The sequence below is a fragment of the Lycium barbarum genome, chromosome 6 (assembly GCF_019175385.1).
Source record: "Lycium barbarum isolate Lr01 chromosome 6, ASM1917538v2, whole genome shotgun sequence".
In the NCBI taxonomy this organism is placed as follows: Eukaryota; Viridiplantae; Streptophyta; class Magnoliopsida; order Solanales; family Solanaceae; genus Lycium; species Lycium barbarum.
In genome coordinates this window covers 107,125,895-107,151,216 of record NC_083342.1, presented here as the reverse complement: position 1 = coordinate 107,151,216, position 25,322 = coordinate 107,125,895, and the positions used below count along the sequence as shown (strand labels likewise).

General features: G+C 40.8%; 1 protein-coding gene and 1 long non-coding RNA gene across 2 annotated transcripts; one reads left to right on the top strand and one right to left on the bottom strand.

Moving 5' to 3' along the window:
* Window positions 1-2,392: 2,392 nt before the first annotated feature.
* On the bottom strand, window positions 2,393-12,271 carry LOC132645291 (uncharacterized). The gene is made up of 4 exons (XM_060362199.1): window positions 11,892-12,271; window positions 7,790-7,984; window positions 3,897-4,078; window positions 2,393-2,873 (listed from the first exon to the last, which is right to left on the bottom strand). The coding sequence occupies exons 1-4, from the start codon at window positions 12,184-12,186 to the stop codon at window positions 2,565-2,567; spliced, it is 981 nt and encodes a 326-aa protein (XP_060218182.1). The 5' UTR covers window positions 12,187-12,271; the 3' UTR covers window positions 2,393-2,564.
* Window positions 12,272-13,893: 1,622 nt separating this feature from the next.
* On the top strand, window positions 13,894-15,694 carry LOC132599937 (uncharacterized). Its single transcript, XR_009567074.1, has 2 exons — window positions 13,894-13,987; window positions 15,415-15,694. It is a non-coding gene; the product is annotated as an uncharacterized LOC132599937 (long non-coding RNA).
* The last annotated feature ends 9,628 nt before the right edge of the window (window positions 15,695-25,322 follow it).

The window sequence follows — 25,322 nt, the reverse complement described above, 5'->3', positions numbered from 1 at the left end:
TGGTCGGCATCGAGGGGACTGGTGGTGGAATGGAGAAGTGCAAGGGAAGGTGGAAGCAAAGAAGGTAGTGTATGCGAAGTTGATAGAAAGCAAGGATAAGGTGGAGAAGTGGACGAATAGGGAACTTTATAAGATAGCGAGAAAGGAGGCGAAGTTGGCGGTTTCGACAGCAAAAACGGCAGCTTTTGAACGCCTTTATGCTGAACTAGAAGAGAAAGGCGGGGATCAGAAATTGTTCAGGCTAGCCAAGGCAAGGGAGAGAAGGGCACGCGATGTGGATCAAGTGAAGTGCATCAAGGACGAGCATGGAAAAGTATTGGTAGAGGAGACTCTCATTAGACAGAGATGGCAGTCATACTTCCACAAACTCTTGAATGAAGAAGGGGACAGAGACATTGTGTTGAGAGATTTGGAACATACAGGAAGGTGTCACGATTTTGGGTATTGCAGGAGTATTAAGATTGAGGAGGTTAAGGGTGTTGTTCGTAGGATGCGCAGGGGAAGAGCGACCGGACCTGACGAGATTCCTGGGGAATTTTGGAAGAGCGCGAGCTCGGTAGGTTAGAGTGGCTGACTAGGTTGTTTAATGTCATCTTTAAGACGGCAAGGATGCCCGAAGAATGGAGGTCGAGCGTAATGATCCCTCTATATAAGAACAAGGGGGATATCCAGAGTTGCAACAACTATAGAGATATCAAGCTGCTAAGCCACACTATGAAAGTGTGGGAAAGGGTGGTGAAGATAAGGGTGAGGAGAGGCGTGTCTATTTCAGAGAACCAGTTCAGATTCATGCCGGGACGCTCAACTACAGAAGCCATCCATCTTGTGAGGAGACTGGTGGAGCAGTATAGGGAGAGGAAGAGGGACTTACACATAGTATTCATCGACCTAGAAAAGGCTTACGACAAAGTTCCAAGAGAGATCCTATAGAGATGTTTGGAGGCTAAAGGTGTACCTGTGGCGTACATTAGGGTGATCAAGGACATGTATGAGGGAGCCAAAACAGGGTAAGGACAGTAGGAGGGGACTCAGAGCACTTCCCAGTTGTGATGGGGCTGCATCAAGGATCAGATCTTAGTCCGTTTTTATTTGCCTTGGTGATGGATGGATTGACGCGACAAATTCAAGGTGAGGTGTCATGGTGTATGCTTTTCACGGATGACATAGTCCTGATCGACGAGACTCGCAACGGAGTTAACACTAAGCTGGAGGGTTAGAGACATACCTTGGAGTCTAAAGGGTTTAAGCTAAGTAGGACGAAGACAGAGTACTTGGAGTGCAAGTTCAGTGAAGCACCTCAGGAGGTTGGCGTGGAAGTTAGGCTTGGTACCCAGGCCGTCCAGAAGAAAAGTAGTTTCAAGTATCTTGGGTCTATCATGCAAAGCAGCGGGGAGATTGACGATGATGTCACACATCGTATTGGGGCAGGGTGGATGAAATGGAGGCTCGCTTCCGGAGTGCTATGTGACAAGAATGTGCCACCACAACTTAAGGGCATGTTCTACAAAGTGGTGGTTAGACTGACTATGTTATATAGGGCGGAGTGTTGGCCAGTTAAGATCTCTCACGTTCAAAAGATGAAAGTAGCCGAGATGAGAATGTTGAGATGGATGTGTGGGCACACCAGGAGTGACAAGATTAGGAATGAGGCTATTCGGGACAAGGTGGGAGTGACCTCGGTTGAAGACAAGATGCGGGAAGCGAGACTTAAATGGTTGGGCATGTGAAGAGGAGAGACACAGATGCCCCAGTGCGGAGGTATGAGAGGTTGGCCATGAATGGTTTCAGAAGAGGTAGGGGTAGGCCGAAGAAATATTGGGGAGAGGTGATTAGACTGGACATGGCGCAGTTACAGCTTATCGAGGACATAACCTTAGATAGGAGGATTTGGAGGACCCACATTAGGGTAGAAAGCTAGTAAATAGTCTCGTTATCCTTCCTTATTAGTAGGCGCATTATCGCAGTATAATTTCTTGTGCTCTGATTTCTGCTATTATCTGTTATTTCCTGTACTTTGATTTTTCTATTTTATCTGTGTCGCTTTCGTTATTTGCATTTCCATATCGCTTTGAATTTCTTAGCCTTATCTGACCTCTTTTTATGCTTTTTATTGAGCCGAGGGTCTTTCGAAAACAGCCGCCCTACCTTGGTAGGAGTAAGATCTACGTATACTCTACCCTCCCCAGACCCCACGTTGTGGGATTTCACTGGGTTGTTGTTATTGTTGTTGTAAGTGCTAGCAAACAGGGGATATATCTTAACATGCCTAATCTGGAGGCTACTTTGGATTAACAAACTTCTTAGAAATCAGAGCATGACACCTATATCTGTTGTTCACAACTGCATATACGAGGTTGGACCAATTTATTTCAAATATCAGAATCGGTGCTACTAAAGCTCAATCAAATTCTAATGATAGAGATGCAAATGAAACGCGTCGCATTAATCTTTAGTCACATGAATACTTGTTATACTGCAATAATATAACTAAACACTACTGCCTTGGCACCAAAAGCAAAGGTTTCGATAATATATGAACTTATCTGGAATAACTCGATATAGCTTCAGTTGTCAAGATCATGAAAAGTTGGGTTAACTTCAAGTTGAGCAGCGAATTTCTCAAGGATCTCTTTCAGTAAAACCAAGAATTCGTCCTTCTCTGATGTTCCATCGGTGTTTTCATCTTCTATATCAAGTAATACGACATCATATAGAAGAATCACCACTTCATCATTCTTCAGAGGTGGCAAGCCCAATGATGCTCCATTTTTCTCGAGATAATGCCGAATGACATCTTTTTTACTTAAACTATCTTTCTTTTCCTGCATTATCTTCTCTACTGTTTCACTTAGTTGCTTTTCATCAGCCAAAATCTGCATCACATGACCAGTTGAACAGATTAGAACAAACAGGGGAGAAAGTTACATAGATCCACTGGGAGTATGGAAATCTCCCATTAGAAAATCTAAACCACTGGTAATGCCCATTATTCAACCAAGCTGCAGAGAAATCCTGCTTAGCTCAAAGGAACTACAGTTACTGCTCTTGTACATACTCTTTTATCCATGTTTGAAGTTTATTTTTTCATATAGAGATATCTAACTGTGGGAAAACACAAATCTTATATTAAATATTACCTCAATTTTTTATGTAGATCATCATTTGTCCTATAGGGTGTGTTTGGGATGAAGGAAAATGTTCTCCATGTAAAATGTGTTCTTGGACAAGAAGTGAGTTTCTTACCTATTTTCTAGTGTTTGATAAGTAAGCAAAAAAAAATATTATCCCAAGAGCATTTATATGTAAACTAGAAAAACACTATGGGGATGGGATGGGGTGGGGAGTGGGGGTTCGGAGGTGGCGGGGTGAGATGGTCAAGGGGTGAGGGTTGGGGGCTTTGGGTGTGGTGGGAGGAGACAATGAACTTGGAATGTCACTTATGCAACTTGTTTTCCCTATTTCCATTAGAGAAGTCATTTTTCTCATTTTTAAGGAACTTGTTTTCCTAGAGAAATATTAACATAAACATATTTGACCAAAATTAACTTGACCACTGAAAGTCAGATGTGGGAAGGAATCACAGGACATGGAGTAAAAGTCTAAATTTACCAAAGGTAAGTCAATTAGTTCTATTGACTTCGAGGATCAACCACAAGTCTGAAATGTTTCTCTCTTATGACATGCATTTCTTATGTCTTTAATTTATTGGAAGTACATATCAGTACATACCTTCATCTTACTCACCAAGCTATTTGAACATTAAAAATGCTGACCAGGAAGATATAAAGAGGAAATGAAGTGCCATGTTAACAAAATGTGCATGGATCATAATGAATAAAGCCTATGTTTCCTTCAATAGACATTGAGCTACAAAAAAAAATGAGTCAAGTAGCTACCTTTCTTAATTTGGAACCATTATTGATCTTCATTTTCTGCAGTACAACCACAGGCTTCTCAGCAAGAATATCTGCCAGTTCCTGAAGCACAGGTTGAAGTAGATGGGCAAATTGTGCTTGCCCCAATTCATCCTCTCCTTCAGCTCCATGCCTCTTTAAAATGTCACTTACTAGAGGAAACTCTGCTCAACAACACATCTAGAAATTAGCACAGAAATAGGCTGTCAAGAAATTTTTATTAAGCTGCACGGAAATCAGCTGCCAAAGTTACGATTCCAATCTTTTCGGATCGGACTAAAAAGGGAAGCAGTGGCGGAGCTAGATTTTTCGGCAAGGGTGTGCAAACTTCAAAGAAGTAAATCGTGGTTGCGGAAAAAAAACCCCGTGAATGGGTGCACCAATTTTTTTAAATAAAATTACATACTATTTAACTAAATCATAAGGAAAATATGTAATAGAACTACCAATCGTATAAATCAAAGCTAATATAAAAAAGGCACAATAGTCTGGTAGACCCCCGTACTTGTCCAGTTTTGTCATGCCGGTGTTCGTACTTACGAATATGTCAACCAAACCCCTCTACCCTTCAAAATTGAGCATTTTAAACCCCACTCATCCTATGTGGCATTTTTGAAGGGAGTGCGTGTGATACACTCGTTTAAAGAGCGTGAGACTTGTTAAAAAGACACCAAGAACCATTTTTTTGGTGTCATCTTCTTCCCCAATGTTCATCCTCCATTGTTGAACAAAAATAAGCTTTTTCTTGGCTTTTTTTTCCTCTCTCTCTCTCTCCAATTTTTTCTGTCCAATTCTTTCTCCGTTCGCCTATCTTCTTTGTTTGTTTCTTCTCTCAAATATCTTTATCATGAATATAGAATCCTCTGGCCAATAATCCAAATTTTCTTTATTAATTCAATTATATGACCTTTGTAGAAGGAAAACCCATCAAAATTATCAAAAATACCAACAAATAAAAAATGGGTCAATCAAAAGATCCTCAAAAATCACCACACCTCAAAATTAACCCATAAAGGATTTTCAAGTGGAAATTATGCATCTTTTACCCATTAATACTTTCAAAAGATCTGAGTTTTTTGAGAAAATTTAGCCTCAAATTTTAAAAATCAAACAAGGAAAGATTTTTTTCCAAATTAGTAAAAAAAAGAAGAAGAAAACAGTGATTATCCCACTTTTCTATATGGACAAAAATGGACCACTAAATTTCTTCTCCACCACCTAACGCCTTCAGCCATGGAAATGGACCATCAAACTTCTTTTCCCTCCATCTTCAAACTGCTGCCTCCTCTTTCACCATCTTTCCCGTCCTCATCCTTAGTTTCTACCACCACCTGAATCTCATCCCTCCGTAAATCATTGTCAAAGAACATCAAGATTTTTCACACAAAAGTAAAAGATTGAGTTAAGCAAAAGTGGAAGGACATATCAAAACCCATTTGAAGTTAAAGCTTGAATCTGAAAGTTTGGATTTCGCTGGAGCATTTGACTTCGAGATCTGAAGTATTATTTGATTCTTAAGCTAATATTGTGATTGCATTTTGATTTAAAAAATTTCTAAACCCTAAAATCCAATAAAGAAGATTATGAAAAACAAAACAAAAAGGAAATGAAGAAGATAACATAAATAAACTAAAAAGAGGTGAAGAACTTATCACTGATTGGAAATTTTTCAATGGCAGTGAAATCTACAAAAAATCGTGAAGAAGAAAGGAGGACGCGGGGGGGGGGGGGGGGGGGGGGGGGGGGTGGATGCAGGAGAGAAGAAGATGAAGAAAGAAAAAATGTTTTGTGAAATGAAGTTGTGGAGGTTTAATTTAATTTTCCACATTTCATTTCCTACGTGGCATTAAAAAATGACATGGAATCCAATGTGTAGTCGGTTGTATTACACGCATTGTGAGTGAGCTTAAAAAGTGTTTAAAATGCTCTGTTTTAAAGAGTAGAGGGGTTTAGTTGGCAAACTCGTAAGTACAAACACCGGCATGACAAAACTGGACAAGTACAGGGGTCTCCCAGACTATTCCACCTATAAAAAAGTCAAATAAAGAAAGTTGACTAGTGAAAATTCATAAAAATAATACGTATAAATCAAAACTAGCATATAGAAGTTAACAAAAGGGTAATCAAAGAAGACAGTGAAGGTGTTGAAGATTTAATTAAATAAAGCTACTATGTTAGTTTAATAATTTAAAGTTTTAATTGAGACAGTCATAATATTTAACATATTTAGAGAAGAGAAATCAAAGGTACATAAACTTGAAAAAACTCGAATATTTTACGCACAAAATTATATAGAAAAAGACTTAAAGTTGCTGAAAACTTCCAAAAAGGATTAAGCTCCTAACAAAGACATAAACGATTAATACTTCTATGATGACTATATGTATATAGTACAAAAGGGTAAATAGAGATAAAGGTTGACTGAAAATAAAGAAAAACTAAGGTTGATAAGAATATGAGGGACTTTCAAAGAATAAAAAGGGACAAAAGAGAGAATAGGGAGAGAGATAATCATTGAAAATTAGGGACCTTTATGTTTCACTTGTCAATTAATTTTAAACAAGCAAAACTGCCTCGAAAAAAGGCTCATGATGTAATGAGTGCAGGTTGGATCTCAAGACACGAGACACAAAGGTGTAATTTTCTATGTCCTAATATTTAATAGAATTTGACCTATATACACCGTGTAATTTTCCGGCAAAGGATGTTCACGTGACCACCCTTACATGGTTGTAGCTCCGCCCCTGAAGGGAGGAATACCACAAAAGATGGAAAAGAGGGAGTAGTTCAAATGACTATGAAACAGTTGGGTTCACAAAAAACAAATAATATCATGATATTAGATTCTTGCACCAAACACTATGGAGAAACAATGATCTCTATGAAAGATTCTTATTCAAATTCTATAGATCACATGCTTCTCAGTTGAAGTCTTTGAATCTCTAATGAAGCGCAATAAACAGTATGGAACCTCAAGGCAGAAATATACCTTATGGGAAGAAAAACACATAGCATTTATATGTATAAGATGGTTCCCGGACCTTATAAGGGTGAAATATATAACTATCATTTCATTTGACTTTTGAATAGTCAGTGCATTGAGATGTAGCTAAATTCTAATGGGTTATGCATTGAAATTCAAATATTTATCATTAAGAATAATACAGAAATTATTAGAAGAATATGGACACAGATTTAATTTCTTAAAGTTAACTTAAACATTACAAATCAACTAGTGATTATTTAAATTATATGGAGTTATCTCTACCATGGAGATAGTATACGACTTATACCGTAGCTCCAAGTTTCTATCCTTCCCAGAATAATGAAATCAGATGAAACTGTACGATTCAAAGACATATATGATTAGACTTGAATTCGGTGCACAGGATATCAACTGCAGAATGAAGGGTGTCTTGGATCAAATGTGAAGCTGCTAACGATGCTTAACAGTTATGGTGATGGGTGATATATAAGAGAGCAGCAGTAAGAAGCAGAGATCAAAGAAATACCTGATTATTTTTAAATAAAAACCCTATTTTGCCATCAAACTCAATGGATGGGTAAGTTGTTCCCTCTATGATGTCAAAGCATTTACTTTCCATATTAATAAAAAGTTAAGGGGCAAAAAGTCGAAAGCTATGTGTTGAGGGGTATTGTGGCATTTTCTCCTAAGAAATAATATTTGCAGAATTTTGCATATGCAGAAACATATAATGTCAAATGAAGATACATACGAGAAGGGGTTTTGTTCATCATTTGAACACATCTTTTTTTTTTTTTTTGATAAAAGTCATTTGAATGCATTTAATAATATCCAGCAATGCTAGGGAATGTACAGTGTTTGGTGCTTCTTAGGGAGGAGGGGAGTAAACCTGAAAGAGGAGGAATTCCCATTTCAACACCCATGTTAAAGAGAGCATCCTGTATTTGATTTCTTTTGATCTTTCCTCTATCTTCTGTGTCTAAATCTGTGAAAAGATTCTCAGCCAACATGGCAAAGTCATCTTCATCTTCCAAAAATATTTGAAGAGTTTTTCCATCCAAAATTGCAACGACTATAGGATCATCTGAACATGCGAATAAGAAATCAGTATGTTTTTCATATCTAGTAAAATTGGATCACTGATCGAATGAACAGAAAGTCAAGTATGGCACTTAAATATCCAACCCAGCGTAGAAGAATACAAAAAGACACCAATAACATACATAGCCTATTTCAAAGAGCATGAAATTCATATAGTCAAGGTTTGAGCATGTTTATCTTCCATAAATTGTAAGGTCATTCAAGACATTATCCTCTTTCTGAATTTGCAATATTTAGTTCAACTTCATCCAAAAAAATTGCAATGTTTAGTTCAAATAGAACTACTTAGTTCCTTTAACAGCTACTTGACTTACAGTCTCCATAGTAAGAAGCTTTATGAAAGTGCAACTACTTGAAAGGTTGTCACTGCAAACCAGTTGGGAACTGAACAAGTTCTAAAAGCATTTTCCAACCTATATATAACAAAATAACAACAACAGCAGCATATCGCTCGTAATTAATAACTGGGGGCTTCAGTGAGACCGTCAGTTCACCAATTCATTATGTAGGAGAATTGAGAGTGCAGGATTCTATTCAGACTTTATGCCAATAAGAGTTTGGCTTTTAAATAAAACAAATTTTATAATGGTTATTTCTAACCATCATCAGACAGTATGTTTTCATCTCGTTCATTAACAAATGAAATGTTACAATCAATATTACAATCAGCTTGCTTGAAGTTTTCATCATAGCTTTAAGAAAAGAATGAAATGATTAGTTGCATGACTTTTTTTTTTTTTGATGACATGGGAACCCGCAGCCGCTACCCTTCGGGTGCGCACAGGGTAAACCTAGCTCCTGTGCAATAGCTCGCAAACCACACAGAAGAGGTAACCCGCACTAGGCAAGCCCGGTGCGACAAGCTCGACCCAGAAGGCAAATCCCCTACTGTCGTAGGCAGGGGGTTTCGAACCTGAGACCTCCATTATGAAAGTCCCATGCTCAACCAACTGAGCCACCCTTATGGGTGTTGCATGACTTTTCAATGGCAAAAGATCTCTTTCATCAAACTTTATATGATCATGCACAGCACAATTTTCTGAATGGCCTAAATAGTGGGTTATATCCGAACTCATGCGAGCCACCTACATCTGTTCAGGAAACAGACCTAGAAAAGTTTTCAGCAAGTTTCCAGGATTTACTACCCTTCAGAAAAGCTCAAAAGCAATCTGCTCCTTATTTCATGCTACACTTTACTGGTAGCACTAATAACAAACTATATCAGCTAAGTTCTAGTAGAATGGAGACATCAATACTCCTGACCTCCACGTCCAACACCCCTTCCCCTCCCAAAAGAAAATGAAACAAGAAAACAGGAAAAGGAAAATGTCTATTTGGTTCAAAATGGTCCTTTTTCTGGAAGACTCTCTAGAAAATTAAACATGCTTCTGAAGTACTGCTAGTAACTGAAGAATACCAACAAGTATCATAGAAAATTCACCACTCTGAGGAGCTCGACAACAAAGTATAAGATTGTAATAACATGATGGATGTACAAATACTGGTGCGCATGATATAATCTAAGGCGTTTGTACTACATCAATAAAGCTTATTATCACTTGGCCTCGGATTTTGTATCTCAGCTTAACTAGAAAAATACCAATCAACTACACCTCAATCTCAAACTAGCTGGGGTCGACTATATGAATCCTCTGTTAAAGCCCATATCATTCCAATACTAACCTAGGAGTTCCCTAAAAGTTGAGATTCTCTAAATCTTACATTTGGATACCAATATACAGGATTATGTCTTCCCCTGTTAAATAATAAATATAGTTAAACAAGGCAAAAAAGGGTTCTCTGCTAAGCCGAGGTTTTGGCGAGGAGAGTAAGACTTCATCATTGTAGTAACTCTAAATAAGTGAATAGACTGAAGGTCTTACTAGAAACAGTGTTATCAAAAGTGAAAAGCGCAAAAAAGCTCTAAGGTCAGCTGGGGCTTTAAGCGCAAATCGCAAATAAAGCGTGGGCTATAATGAAAAAAGGCGCAATGGTGCAAAAATAAAAATATATACATGTTTAGCCCAAGACCAATTATAATAAGAGTGAATAAAAAATATATGGACAAACATATTGTAAAAACATAACGATAAAGTGAAATAACGATTACATAGGGTCATCTCTTCAAGAGAGGCTCAGTGGCAAGGAAAAGTATGTCTTAGAGCCTTGATGATAACACTGAAGCGCACATAAAGCGAGGCAAAGCGCTCAACATGTTTTGAGCCTTGCTTCAGGGCTTAAGCGCGCTTTAAGTGCGCCTTTGACAACACTAACTAGAAACAGGCAAATTAATCATAGTTCGCCTTGGTGGGTTTAAAAAGTTGAGCAAACACAAAATGTCCATGCCCCTCACCGCTACCGCAACCATTACTAAGAAAACATGCTTGAAGGATGATTTAGCAGAGCTATCCAACTGCTAGTATTACCTAAACTTTTCAGATGTAAGAAATTGTAGATAATCTGATCATCTAATTGCTCAAGCAAAACCAATAATATATAACCTCTTCAATTTCGTCCTCACTGTGCTCTTTAAAATGATACTTTGAACTTCAATTGCATGTAATTATCAGATTCTTTATCCATCACACTTTAAATTAGCTACAGAAGTGGAACCAAAAGATTCTAACTTTACACTTTCTAGTAGCCATGCATATTCACTATTAAGATTGCCGGAAAAAAAAAGTTCACAAATTCTATTACTCTGTTTTGGTGTGGAGTAGCTTTTAGTTCCCCATAGAGACAAATGTACTAATTTATGTCCACATTACCTTGACTTGTCAATTGGACCCAAGCAATGATATACAACAATCATACTGGTAGGCAAGAGGCACTGGACTGAAGCAAACGTTGATCCCACGCTACTAAGCAGGAATAGAAATATGCACTCTTTTCCTTAGAAAGAAGAAAATACATTGAAACAAAATAAAGATAAATGAAACAGTATCAGCATCAAAAAGAGAAGACTACCAAAATTTTAGCTTCTTGGCTTTCTAAAGTGAAGGGAAGTTTACATGAAAAGAAAATGAAGCAATGAGACACTGCTTTGCAAAACAAATACACCCATTTTATTAGCATTTCTTTCTTAAATTAAATCCGAATCAACAAGCGTTTTTACTTTCAATGAAAGAATATAAATTTTGACATCTGTAGAGGAATACAGAGTAGAACAAAAACATAGAGCAGTACCAGAAAATAATACAGGAATATAATTCAAAAACCACATCCGCTTCTAAGTGAGCTAACAAAATTAATACAATATCACCATTTGATGAACAAAAAGCAAAACTTAGTCACTTTTGACTACTTTCGGGTTTTTTAGACTAAATCGGACATAAGTTGCTTCTCTTTTGACAATAAAGTTTAAATACTAAAACTACACAAACAGGCTTAATGTGATCTCTTCCCAGTGAAGTTGAGGACACAAGAAAGTGAAAGTTTTTGCTAAAGATTACTACTTTCTCCGACTAAAGTGAAAATGGCCTAAAAGTTAGGGGACGGAGGGGGTCCTCGAAATTCTGACTTGACAAATATAATACTTCCGTTGTTTCAATTTATTTGTCTTACTTTCCTTTTTAGTCCGTTTAAAAAAGAATGTATCTCTCCTTTTTTTTACAACTCTTCAATTCCAACTTTCCACATGGCATGTTTAAGATCACAAGATTAAGGGTTATTTTGATACATTCTACATATATTTAGTTTAAGACCACAAAATTCAAAAGTCTTTTTTTACTTTATTATACTCCGTGCCAACTCAAAACAAGACAAACAAATTGAAATAGAGGTAGTATCTAATTTTATCTGATCTTTTGATCAATTACCAATAATTTCATGCTAGTAAAATTTATATATAACAAATATAAAAGTAGTTCTGAACAAGTCAACGAACTTACCTTGAAGCTCATTCGCAATGGCATCGACGTAATTCCCGAGCAAAGACGGTACATTTTCAGGATCAACCTCTTCACATCGGAATTCCACGTCATCGGTAACGCCGATGCGGTTAAGAGCAGCCGACTTGACAGTATCCGGCAATGAGAAGCCGAAAAGTGATTCTGATACTTTGGATTCTGCGAAATCGAGAACCTGAGCACCGGTGACTGATGAGCTGTCGGCCGGTGATGGTAACGTTAAGTTGATGGCTCTGAGGTGTGTTCCGTCCAAAACCGTTAATCCTCCGTCTGACATTTTTCGTTTAATGAGAGAGAGAAGCGTTGAATTGGCGGAGAGTAGAAGAAACGTAAACGCGTTGTAAAGTGCCTTTGTTTGGAAAATGGAGGAAAGGGAAGTCAATATACTGTACTTCCCTTTTAAGTATTCTGACGTGGCACGCTTTTATTTAGGACCCATTTGGCCATAACAATTATTTCTTTTTTTCCGGATTTTTTTTCTCACTTTTTTCAAAAATCAGTTTTTGGTCCTGAAAAGTTTGAAATTTGAAAAAAAAATCAAAATCTTATTTTTCACAACCAAAACCTTCTTGAAAAGTACATTTCAACAACAAATATTATTTGCAAAAACTATGGTCAAACACAACTCCAACTCCAACTTCAAAAATTCCAAAAAAAAAAAAAGTGAATTTTTTTTTGTTTCCATGGCCAAACGCCTACTTACTTTTGTTTCAAACGGTTTTCTTCGTGCGTCCTTGGTTTTGCACAAAATGAACATTTGATACCAGCAAAAATAATTACAAATTTTTTCAGTTTGACCAAAAAAAAATTACTTACATCCAATATTTACATTGAACAAATAGACATATTTGCACAGAGATTTTTTCTCAGTTTTCGTGTCAATAAAATTGTGTATCATATTTGAAAGATTCTGTGATCGGAAATGAAAGTATTTCAAGGATTAATCATTAGTCAAAGAATTTGCTGTATTCAGGAAAAGATATAAGTGTAGGTAATATGCGTAAGACAGAAATTTCAGATTGGAGTAGTACTGCTAATTAAGGAGTTGTATGTGTTGAATTCAATCTGTGAAACAAATTAACTGTTTTAATACGTATTCGTACTTTGTTACATAAGGTGTTAAGAAATTAGTCGAACTAAATTTAGCTATTATAGAGGTATGAACTGTCGTACATCTCAAGAACAAAACAGAAGGCCTGTTGGAATAATTTAGTAGTACCTGAGAGAAGTTTAAATGAACATCAAGGCAGCAAACATCTTAAACAAGTAGACCATAATAACATTAATAAAATCTTCCAATTAAAACGGACAACATTAATTTCCTGGTTGATCAGAAAAAGCATCGTTACATGCATGCTCTTCTGATATTCAACCATACATACACAATACAAACACCAAAAAAAAAAAGAGAGAGAGTATATGTACCATCACCTTGCTGATCGTCATGTTTAATTTCCTTATGAGATTATCCTTCTTCTCAGCAGTATTTTTCTTAGTTTTCATGTCCATCAAGTTTTGTGCATCTTCTTTGAATGACTTTGAGATCAGAAACTAAAGTATTTCAAGGATTAATCATTTAGTCAAAGATCTTGCTGCATTTAAGAAAAGTAGTGTAAATAATACAAGTAAATCAGAAATTCTAGAGTGGAGATAAATTGCTACACAGAATAAATCGGAAGATCATTAACTTATCAATTGAGAAACAGTGAAACACTGAACTAAGGGGTCGTTTGGCAGAGGGTATAAGATAGGATATGCTGGTACTAAATTTTTGGGTTAAATTAGTACCATGTTTGGTTTGAGTTATTAATTTGTACTGGTACAAAATTATACCATAAATTGGGATAATATTATCCCCTTTTCTAGTTGGTATAACTAATACCAGTACTAATATATGTTGGGATAACTTTTTTAAATGACCATCTTGCCCCTTAACCTGTTTCATATATACGTATTACGGTATTCCAGAATTTTCTTTTCTCATCTTCACTTCTCCCACCAGAGCTTTGGGCACTCAGCTATGGGAGATTGATACTCCAAGAAATCTAACATATTGATACTCCAAGAAATCCATCTATGTAAGTTTGTCCTTTTATTTTCTTCTCCTTTTATGTTACTTTACTATGTATCTATTATCATTAAAAAAAAAAAAAAAAAAAAACCTTTACCATTCTACTTACAAATTGATAAGTTTTTGGTATCACAAGAAATCTTCTCCCTTCTACTTCATGTTTTCCTCCTCTTTTTTTTTTTTTTTTTACTTTCCTCTTCTTGTAAATTTTTATTTTTTATTAATTTTGTATGTTTATTGATCATTGAATAAAGTAGCAGGTCTTATTGTTTAGTTTCTCTCAGGAGTAATACCATGCTAAATCTGAGTTCCTCTTAGATTTCTTCGGTTGTATTCCTCTTATCAGTACTAATGTGGAGAAATGGTTAAACTTTTTTGAAAATGAGAGGAAGATTCACATTTTGTAATCACTAATGTTGGGGTTTGGATTTTTGTTGTACTGGTTTTGATTTTGAAGCTTCGAATTTTTCAATGTTATTTTTATGTTACTAATGGAGATTTAGCGGGATATTGACGTTTTTTACCTTCTTTTGATGTAATGATTCAACTAGAACTATTGTGTTTATAGATGACTATACTATTTCTAATTGTCACCAGTTATAAAAGAGGATCGTATTGCGGTGAAAAACGTAACTCTTTTGTGAAACTTATTTGTTCTAGTGACCGATGGTGACAATGGTGAAATTTATTTGTACATGAGAAGAAAATAAGAACTCAGTTTTATATTATGTAATATCTATGTTTCAGTATATATACTCAGTTTAATAATGATTTTGCAATTTTTAAACGCCAAATAGGTGTCTATGGATCCTCAACAATTGTGCCATGTCGAATGCTTTATCATCCTTGAGGAGATTATGGTGCATTCATATGTTGTCTTTATTTGTCTTTTTATGGCTATTTACAACATAATTTTAAGAAGACAATCTAGGATTACGGGACTATAGCTTTATTAAAAAGTCGTAGTGGTTTGGGCTTTCAATATGGTGAAGGAAGAATTATAGTTGATGATCCAAGCAAATGGGATGAGTTTGTTAAGGTAATGAAAATTTTATTTTCTGCTCATCGAATATGTTGTTAATAAAGTTTCTTAACATGTGATTTTTGTTGCATATTCCAAGTAAAAGAGAGATATGGCTTTAGTAGTTTGGCTTTTTACTATGCTTGTCCTCAAATTCTAAAGTCACTAACTTAACTAAAGGAAGTAATATTGTTTTATGTCAAGACTACTGCCTTAGCTCTATGTTAGGATTGTGAACTTCACTAACTTAACTAAAGGAAGTAATATTGTTTTATGTCAAGACTATAATATCATGTCTATTCTTGGACTTATTCCTTTTGCTGCATCAATTTGTATGGTTTGTGGTATTAATTTGTATACTTATAAAGTACGTATGTTGATTGAATATGTTGCTTTATCCTATTTTATTATAGGCTAATCCAAATGCCAAAGGAATGCAAAACAAGACATGGCCATTGTTCGAGGATTGGGAAGAAATATTTGGAAAAGATAGAGCAACGGGGGAGTTTGCAGAAAGGCCGGAAGATGCTTTTGAGGAAATTGTTAGGAGCCAAGGTCAAGGAGTTTCTAATGACAGGAGATTAGGATTTCTTATTGAAGTTGATGATGAACCATCACCTTGCTGATCGTCATGTTTAATTTCCTTATGAGATTATCCTTCTTCTCAGCGGTATTTTTCTTAGTTTTCATGTCCATCAAGTTTTGTGCATCTTCTTTAAATGACTTTGAGATCAGAAACAAAAGTATTTCTGTATACGGTAAAAACCGGATAAGCGTTAAACCGGTGAGACAAGGAACCGAAGGGAGAAAGGGACAAGAACGTGCACGAAGACTTTCATCCTGAACCGGAGGAACGCCTGGACCAGAACCAAGGAAGGGCACCATTTGGTCCGGTTTTCTCCATGGCCGAGTTGGTCGTGGCCGTTAGTCCGGTTACCCGTGGCCGTTGGTCCGAGAGATCCGTTGCGCGCCTGCCACGCGTCGATAACGTCCTGCCATGCTTAACTACCAACCGTACGGGTGTCAGATCGTACGGTCAACCTAACCCAACCTAACCCAACTCAGAGCTTTTCTTTATTATTTTATTTTTTCATGTAATATGTAGCCCATGGGGCAGCACTATAAATAAGGGGTCTTGTCCTCCTTTTAAAGAAACAGACTAAATGGCTGACAGTGGGCAATCTGGTCACGTCAACAACAACGAAATCGTGGCCGAAAACGAAGGAAGCGGTCCACGAGGACCACCAAACCCCACTGATCCTAACCCCGTTAATTCGAGGGAGGGCCTCAACCGTCAAAACACCGTGGACCAGGAGAATGTCACCTTACCAGCCACTGATCCTCTAAATACCCACAATTCTGTTACTTTGTCCCGGGCACAGGACCGGAAAGAACCGGGTTCACCTAATGATAATATTGACTTACGTTTAATTTTTGAAATGTTGCAGGAGCAGAGAGCGGCGATTGCCGAACAGGGAATCGCAATAGCCCGGTTGCAAAACGGAGGGGATACCACGACCCCGGAAAAAACGAGCGGTGTTGCTGAACCTAGAAGGGAGGAGGCACGCGTTATTGAGAGCAACAGATCCAGAGCTGGATCCTCCACCGAGGTTCTAAAAATGCTTGAAACTTTGGCAAAACGGGTAGACTCGACCGAGAAGAGGATCGAAACATACAACTCTCGGGTGGATCAAATCCCAGGGGCTCCGCCTTTACTGAAAGGGCCGGATTCGAAGAGGTACATCCAAAGGCCTTTTCCTCCGAGTGCGGCCCCGAAATTAATCCCAAAGAGGTTTAAAATGCCGGATATCCAGAAATATGACGGCACAACGGACCCGCACGAGCACGTGACCTCATACACATGCGCCATAAAGGGCAATGATATGGAGGATGACGAAATTGAATCGGTATTGCTGAAAAAGTTCGGGGAAACTTTGTCAAAAGGAGCATTGGCAAGGTACGACCATCTACCCGAGCATTCGATCACCTCCTTCGAAATGCTCGCTGATGCCTTCATCAAAGCACACGTCGGTGCCAAAAAAGTGCAGGCCCGTAAGGCCAACATTTTTCGTATAACCCAAAGAGACGACGAGTTACTATGCGAATTCGTCAATCGATTCCAAAGGGAACGAATGGAACTCCCCCCGGTTCCGGAAGAATGGGCTGCACAAGCTTCCACAAATGGGCTCAATGTTCAGAGTTCAACAGCCTCGTTCAAATTAAAGGAAAGCTTGTTGGAGTACGAGGCTGTGACATGGGCTGATGTCCATAACCGATATGAGTCAAAGATTTGGGTGGAGGATGATCAATTCGAGCTTCCCCCAGGGCCGATAAATGTGAATAAAAGTTTTGAGAGACCAAGGAAGGGTTACAAAACGAAGGCCGAATCGTCGAGGGAAAGGTACCGGCCATACTCCCACTCGGAGAAGCAAATCTTTAGGTCGGAGAAATCAAAGGCGAGCCTAAGCCGCTTCTCCGGTCGGGGTAGTAAACGGGTCGAGCGCCCATCGAACAATCGGGGTCTCTCATTCAGGAGCGATGCCGGAAGCTCTGCCGGCAACAAGGACTTACCAAAGATATCGGAGTACAACTTCAACGTCAGTACCTCGAGCCTAATTTCGGCTATCGGTCGTGTTCCGGATGTAAGATGGCCAAGACCCCTAAGGTCGGATCCGGGCCAACGGGACCCGAGCATGGTGTGTGAATACCATGGAACCCATGGTCACAGAACCGAGGATTGTCACTAGCTGAGGGAGGAGGTAGCCCGGTTACTGAAAAATGGTCATCTCCGAGAGTTGCTGAGTGAACGAGCCAAAAATCACTACAAGGAAAGGGAGGCTCATCGAAGGGCCGAGCCAATACAACCACAGCATGTAATCAACATGATAGTTGGGTTCATCGATGCCCCTCGAGGGCCGGTGATGAAACGGGCCAAGGTTTCTGTTGTTCGTGAAAAACGCAGCCGGGATCATTTACTCGAGGGTTCTATCTCTTTCAGCAACGAGGATGCAGAAGGCATCATTCAACCACACAATGATGCATTGGTAATTTCTGTACTTATCTTTAAAACTAAGGTTAAACGTATTTTGATTGACCCAGGTAGCTCGGCCAATATCATCCGGTGGAGAGTGGTCGAACAGCTAGGGCTGCTCGATCAGATTGTACCGGTAGCCCGGGTACTCAGTGGGTTCAACATGGCGAGCGAAACCACAAAGGGGGAGATCTCATTGCCTGTAAACATCGATGGCACTATCCAGAAAATGGTGTTCTATGTAATTGAAGGGGACATGAAGTATAATGCATTGCTGGGCAGACCTTGGATACATAACATGAGGGTTGTAACCTTAACATTGCATCAGCTGCTGAAATTCCCAACCCCGGAAGGAATAAAAACCATCCGAGGTGAACAACCCGCTGCAAGGGAGATGTTTGCAGTCGAGGAAGCAACACCTCGGCCCAAAGAATCGGTTCAGAAGGAAGAAGATCTAACCGGAGGGGAGGACACCAAATAGCAATCAAAGCGCACCCGGTCGGATCCGGGGAATGAAGAGGATGATTTCGACGTACCCAGGTCATTTGTCATGCCGGATGACTCGGATGCAACCAAGTCGACTGTAGAGGAGCTGGAGCAGATCATCTTGTTCGAGTACCTACCAGACTGAAAGGTATACCTGGGCACAGGGTTAACCTCGGAGCTCAGGAACAAATTAATTGAATTTCTTCGAGCTAACGCAGATTGCTTCGCATGGTCCCATATAGATATGACAGGTATATCACCGGAGATAGCAACTCACAAGCTCAGTTTAGACGGGAAGTTCCCCCCGGTGAAGCAGAAGAGAAGGCCCACGGCAGAAACAAAACACGCCTTCGTAAAAGACGAGGTAACAAAGCTTTTAAAAATAGGTTCTATCCGGGAGGTAAAATACCCGGACTGGCTAGCTAACGTGGTAGTGGTGCCCAAAAAAGGTAATAAATTTAGAATGTGTGTTGATTACAAGGATTTAAATAAATCATGCCCGAATGATTCATTTTCGTTGCCTCACATCGATAGAATGATCGATGCGACGGTCGGGCATGAGATATTAAGTTTTCTTGATGCCTACTCTGGGTATAACCAAATTCGGATGCACCCGGAGGATCAAGAGAAAACATCCTCATTACCCGATATGGGACTTACTGTTATAATGTCATGCCTTTTGGACTAAAAAATGCCGGTGCAACGTACCAACGCCTAGTTAATGGGATGTTCGAGGAACAAATAAGAAAAACAATAGAAGTTTATATTGATGACATGGTTGTTAAGTCCCTGGAAACAGAGGACCATTTAAAGCATTTGCAGGAAACCTTCGATGTGCTCCGCAAGTATAACATGAAGCTCAACCCGGAAAAATGTGCCTTCGAAGTAAGGTCCGGCAAATTTTTGGGTTTCATGGTGTCAAACCGGGGGATTGAAATCAACCCGGACAAGATCAAGGCCATCGAGAATATCGAGGTGGTGAATAACATCGAAGGAGTACAGAGGCTCACAGGAAGGATAGCGGCGTTGAGTCGCTTCTTATCGAGGTCCTCTGACAAGAGTCACCATTTCTTCTCCTTATTAAGGAAGAAGAACTACCTCGTTTGGACACCAGAGTGCCAAAGAGCTTTACAGGAATTGAAGAGATACTTGTCTAGCCCCCCGCTGTTACACACACCGAAGGCAGACGAGCCGTTTTTTCTCTACTTTGCTGTCTCCGAGGTAGCGGTGAGTGGCGTTTTGGTCCGAGAAGAATCAGGTTTGGAGTTGGCCCGAAGTATGGGGGCCGAAATAATCGAGCCAAAGTGCGATTCGCTCTTGGTCGTAAACCAGGTAAACAGCGTCTTCGAGGTCAAAGACGAACGGATGCAGAGGTATCTTGAAAAAGTCCAAGTGATATTACATCAGTTTAAAGAATGGACCATGCAGCATATACCGAGGGAGCAGAACAACGAAGCCGATGCATTAGCAAATTTGGGATCCTCAGTCGAAGGGGAGGAAATCAACCCCGGGACAACGGTGCACTTGTTAAACACGACGATAGAAAACGGGCACGCCGAAATAAACACAATGGGTTTAACTTGGGATTGGCACAACAAGTACATCGACTACTTGCGTGATGGGAAGCTCCTGAATGACCCAAAAGAATCATAATCATTAAGGACAAAGGCTGCGTATTTTTGCTTGGTAGACGGCCAATTGTATCGGCGGTCTTTCTTCAGACCCCTGGCCAAGTGTTTGGGTCCCGGAGAGACGGAGTATGTGATGAGAGAGGTGCACGAAGGAACCTGCGACAATCACTCCGGTGCTGATGCTCTGGTCCGAAAGATTATCAGGGCCGGTTATTATTGGAACCGGATGGAGGAAGACTCAAAGAATTTTGTCCGTAAATGAGACGGGTGCCAAAGGCATGCTCCGATGATTCATCAGCCCGGGGAGTTATTGCATTCGGTGGTGTCACCCTGGCCTTTCATGAAGTGGGGGATGGACATCGTCGGCCCATTACCATGGGCACCAGGTAAAGCCCGTTTTATTTTGTTTATGACTGATTATTTCTCCAAATGGGTTGAAGCGCAAGCCTTTGAAAAAATCAGAGAAAAGGAGGTCGTTGACTTCATATGGGATCACATCATCTGTCGCTTCGGCATCCCCGCCGAGATAACTTGTGATAACGGGCCCCAGTTCGTGGGTGGCAAAGTCAACAAATTCCTCGAAGGGTTGAAGATCAAGAAAATTGTATCAACTCCGTATCACCCGTGTGCAAACGGACAAGCGAAATTCACGAACAAGACGATAATCCAAAATCTGAGAAAAAGACTTGAAGCGTCAAAGCATCACTGGAGGGAAATATTACCGGAGGTATTATGGGCATACAGAACCACATCAAAATCAAGCACGGGAGAAACTCCCTTCTCGTTGGTCTACGGGGCTGAAGCCCTTATTCCCGTGGAAGTTGGTGAACCGACCCTCCGATTCCGATATACAACCGAGGAGTCAAACGAGGAGGCCATGGCCGTAAGACTGGACCTCACGGATGAACTTCGCGAAACAGAGGGTGGAAAGGTACTACAATCGAAGAACCAATTTTCGTCATTTCCAAGTTGGGGACTTGGTGCTTCGAAAAGTTACCTTGCACACCAAAAATCCCAACGAAGGAAAACTGGGTCCGAACTGGGAAGTACCGTATAAGATAATTGGGATAACGGGCAAAGGATCGTACCAGCTGGAGTCCATGGACGGGCAGCGGTTACGCAATAACTGGAATGTGGCTCATCTGAAAAGATACTACTTCTAAGGTACAAACTCCCCATGTTCTCCTATTAACCTTTCTCTTTTGCAGGAAATCGAGAACTGGATAAAGTTAGAATTTAGGCCTGAAAACACGTGTTGCACTCTTTTCCTTAGTATGGTTTTGTCCCAAAATGGGTTTTCCGATAAGGTTTTTAATGAGGCAACAAGTACAACGTGTTACTTGACAGAGATAAGGGACCAGTGCCCGGAGACTCGAGGTCACACCCTCCGAGTAGGGACTTGATAGCACTCACCCGACCTCACAGCTTGGATAAGTGCTAGGGGATACTATGCCCACATTGAAGTTTACATCGGTCAAGGAAGACGGAGAAACTCAATACTTGCTACGGCAAAATCAAAACAAGGTCGGACCTTATGCCGTAGGCTCCGATGTAAGGACCAAACGATCAAAATGAATCGTGTCCACGCAATATTTGCTACGGCAAAACAAAGAACCGAACCTCCTGCATTAGGTTCCGATGTAAGGACCAAACGATCAGAATGAATCGTGTCCATTTAATACTTGCTACAGCAAAGGCAGGAGGAAAAAGTTTGTTCCCATGTACATAAATACTTGGAATGCAAAAACTATCGAAAGGTTGGATAATATTCTCAAATGTCTTTCTGGTATAACATTTTACCCCGAGGGTTACTGCCGCATTTCGGCACTACTTCGTTCGTATATACCCGATACCGGGCGCTACGGTCGAAATTCGGCAAAGGCAACAAGGTCATTGTGAACCGAGCCAAAATCGATAGCCCCACAGACGGGGACTTCTACGTCAAATCCAGCCAAGGCCGAGATTTAGGTGTCCGAAAACTACCGGCCCTAAAAGGCCAAATAGCCGAAAAATACCGGCCGTAAAAGGCAAAACAGTCGAAAAATACCGTCCCTAAAAGGCAAAATAGCTGAAAAATTCTGGCCCTAAAAATGCCCGTTGTGATTCGGAGACGTCCTTATTCACAAAGCATAAGATAAGTCCCACGGGCAAAAACTCAATAAAATTCTCGGACAAAATGTACCGGATGAGGCAAAATGTCGATATATAGGCACAGTCAGAAGTAATGACTCCTTAAAAATGAAACCAAAACAAACATTCAAACGAAGATACATTTTTCATTTACACAAGGGATGTTTTTACATCAAAAACCAAAGTCCTACAAAGGCAAAAAATAAAATAAAGATAAAAGCCAAGTACAGGCCCTAAATCTACTCGGAATGGCTGGAGCCGGAATATTTGGGCACCATCCGCTCAGAGTCATCGGAGTCAGAACCGAAGGCATCTTTAACCTCTCCCTCGATCCTTGTAGCCTCGGCAATAAGGGCCGGAAGATCAGTAAAGCCATGCTCGGCTTGCTCAAGAGTGATCCTCCGAGATTTTCATTTCTCGTACTCAGCAACAATAGTAGTCTGAGCCTCGGCGGCCTCTACACTCTTCAAAGCTTCTTCCAAATCGGCCTCAGCCTGGGCTAACTTTGCTGCCAGAACATCCCAAGCCTCTCCAAGATCATTTTGCATCTGGATGGCCGACTCAAGCTCGGCCTTGAGAGCGTCATTGGCATAGACCGACTCCTTGAGCTCGGTTCTCAGATCTTCGCATATATGGGCCCTCTTCTTCGCCTTCTCCTCCAGCACCCTCATACGCTCTTTGTCCCGGGCACTCTCATATTCGAGCAGCTGATTCCTCTCGGCCAAGCTCGTAGCATCAAACTTCACCGAATCCAGCTCCTCTCGGAGTTGGGAGAGGGTTGTTTCGAGCTCACTAAGCCTCGAGGCAAATTGAGCGTTATCTCGGCTAAGGCCGATCTTTTCTGCTTCAAGACTCCGATTGTACCTGACCATCTCAGCCAGCTCACCCTTTAACTGACTATTTTCGGTCTTTGCTGCATCAAGCTCGGGCCGGAGGTTGGAGAGGATAACCGCTTGGTTCAATTCATCCTCTTTCACCCGCAGAAGGTGCAGATATTTCTCCGTTTCACGATTTTGAGCATCCAGTTGGCCTTTGAGATCGTCCACCTCTTGCTAGGCACGGATAAAGGCTTCATTGACAAGCACCACACTCTGCAGGTGAAATCAAAAAACTCGAATGAATAAGAGTAAAATTCTCGATGAACATGTCCTCGAATTCATCTGACCTTAGAGCCGGAGTAGAGGAACTTGGAGCGGCCTCAGTGTCTTCAATAAAGGCTTGGGACTCCGTTGTTGCAGCAGGCTCATGCTCGGGTGTCAGATGAACGTCAACGGGGACTTCGATCTCCGGGACCGGCTCGGTCCTTTGACCGGCTTCAGCAGCGGCCGCCTCCCCGAGCCTCCTTGTCCTTTGCAGGGGAGTTTCTTCGAAAGAAGTTTCACCTGAAATGTCGACGAAGTCAATCGACCTTAGAGGAGCCGGGGAAAGAATTTCTTCCGCACTTGTGTGTGAAACCGGCCAGCAGAAGGAAGGGGTGGAACGGCAACAGCCTCCTCCGGGATTGGAGCCACGGAAGGTTCGGCATCGACTCTCCGAACAATAATATCGGGCTCTGTTTCGTCCCGTAAGGTCCGAGTGACGTTTCTCGCCCTCTTCTTCGACTATTGCCCTTTGTCCTAGGGCCTTTTTCTCTTAGCAACAGCGACAGCAGCAAGGGTACGAGATGCACCCGCTGAATCAAACTCGGGTGCCGACGTTGTGGGTCCGGCTGCCGATTCCGGCCTGGGATCCACCTAGCCCTTGGGCAAACCTGAAAATCGAAGACGCAATGAGTTCGGATAGTGGAAGATGCAATGAACACGGATAGAAGCAAAGTATTACCGTGGTTTTGGGCAACCCATTGGCCACATGACAGGTGGCCCCACGTCTGGTTATCGTGGGGATGCTGGCTAAGGAGTGCAGTAACCCATTCGTTCAGATTACGGACGACCGGAGGAATGTATCCATTGGCAAGTAAAAATAAGAAAAGCAGTAAGAAAGAAGGACCGAAGAGTGACAAAACATACGAAGGTAATTACCAGGGTTCAGGCTTACGCTTGTTGTTCCACTTTTCCGGAAAGGGCCTATAATCGTCCGGAATGATGTCCGAATTCCGCACCCGGACGTATCGCTCCAACCAGCCCCGATCTCTATCTTCATCCATCATCGAGAAAAAAGGATTCCGGCTACGTTTTGTTAGTTTTATTACACCGCCCCGGAACAACCTCGGGGAATATAGGCGTATCAAGTGGGCCAGGGTGAGCTCCTTCCCGGCGTTATGGCCAATAGCCAGAGGCATGCCATGACCCTCCAAACGATCGGACCAATCTGTGCCAAGGTTACGTCATAAGTCCGGCAAATGTCTAAGATGATCGGGTCGATCGGAGGGTCGAGTTTGAGAGTGAAGGGGTAAGTATAGACATACAAGAAACCCTCCCGATGGTCGGTGACTGACTCGTCGGGCCCGGGGGCAAAAACATGAACCGGACGATTGACCCATCCGCAGTCAGATCGGACTAGGTCAAGTTTATCCTCGGTAATGGAGGAGGGATATTGTCGCACATCATACCCTCTGTCGGATACCGAGGAAGGTTTTTCGACCTCTAAGTCTTTGTTGAAATTGGTTTTGGCCGGTATGATGTCCGATGCCGTGGGCTCGAAGGTGCTCTTTGCTTTAGCCGGAGATGCAAGCTCGGTCCCTTGGGATGAAACCGAGGGAATATTGATGTGGCGTGATTTTACGCCACAATCGATGCTTTTTAACTATAAGTTTTACTTGTTTTTAAGCAAGTCTATGTCATTTTACGTAGTTTTTGTCATGTTTCAGGTAATACGAGGTCCCTAGAGCCTATGTGTGGAAAACAAGCGAAACAGAGCACAAAACGTTGATCACTGGAAATAACTGGAGGTTCTGGAAATTATTGGCGAAATATTGCTCTGCGCGTTCGCGCAGTAATCTCACGCGTTCGCGCTCACGCGCGCCAGTTAGTCTGTGCGATCGCGCTACTTCTTCACGCGTTCGCGCTAAATAAATGAAGTAATTCCACGCGATCGCGCAGTGACG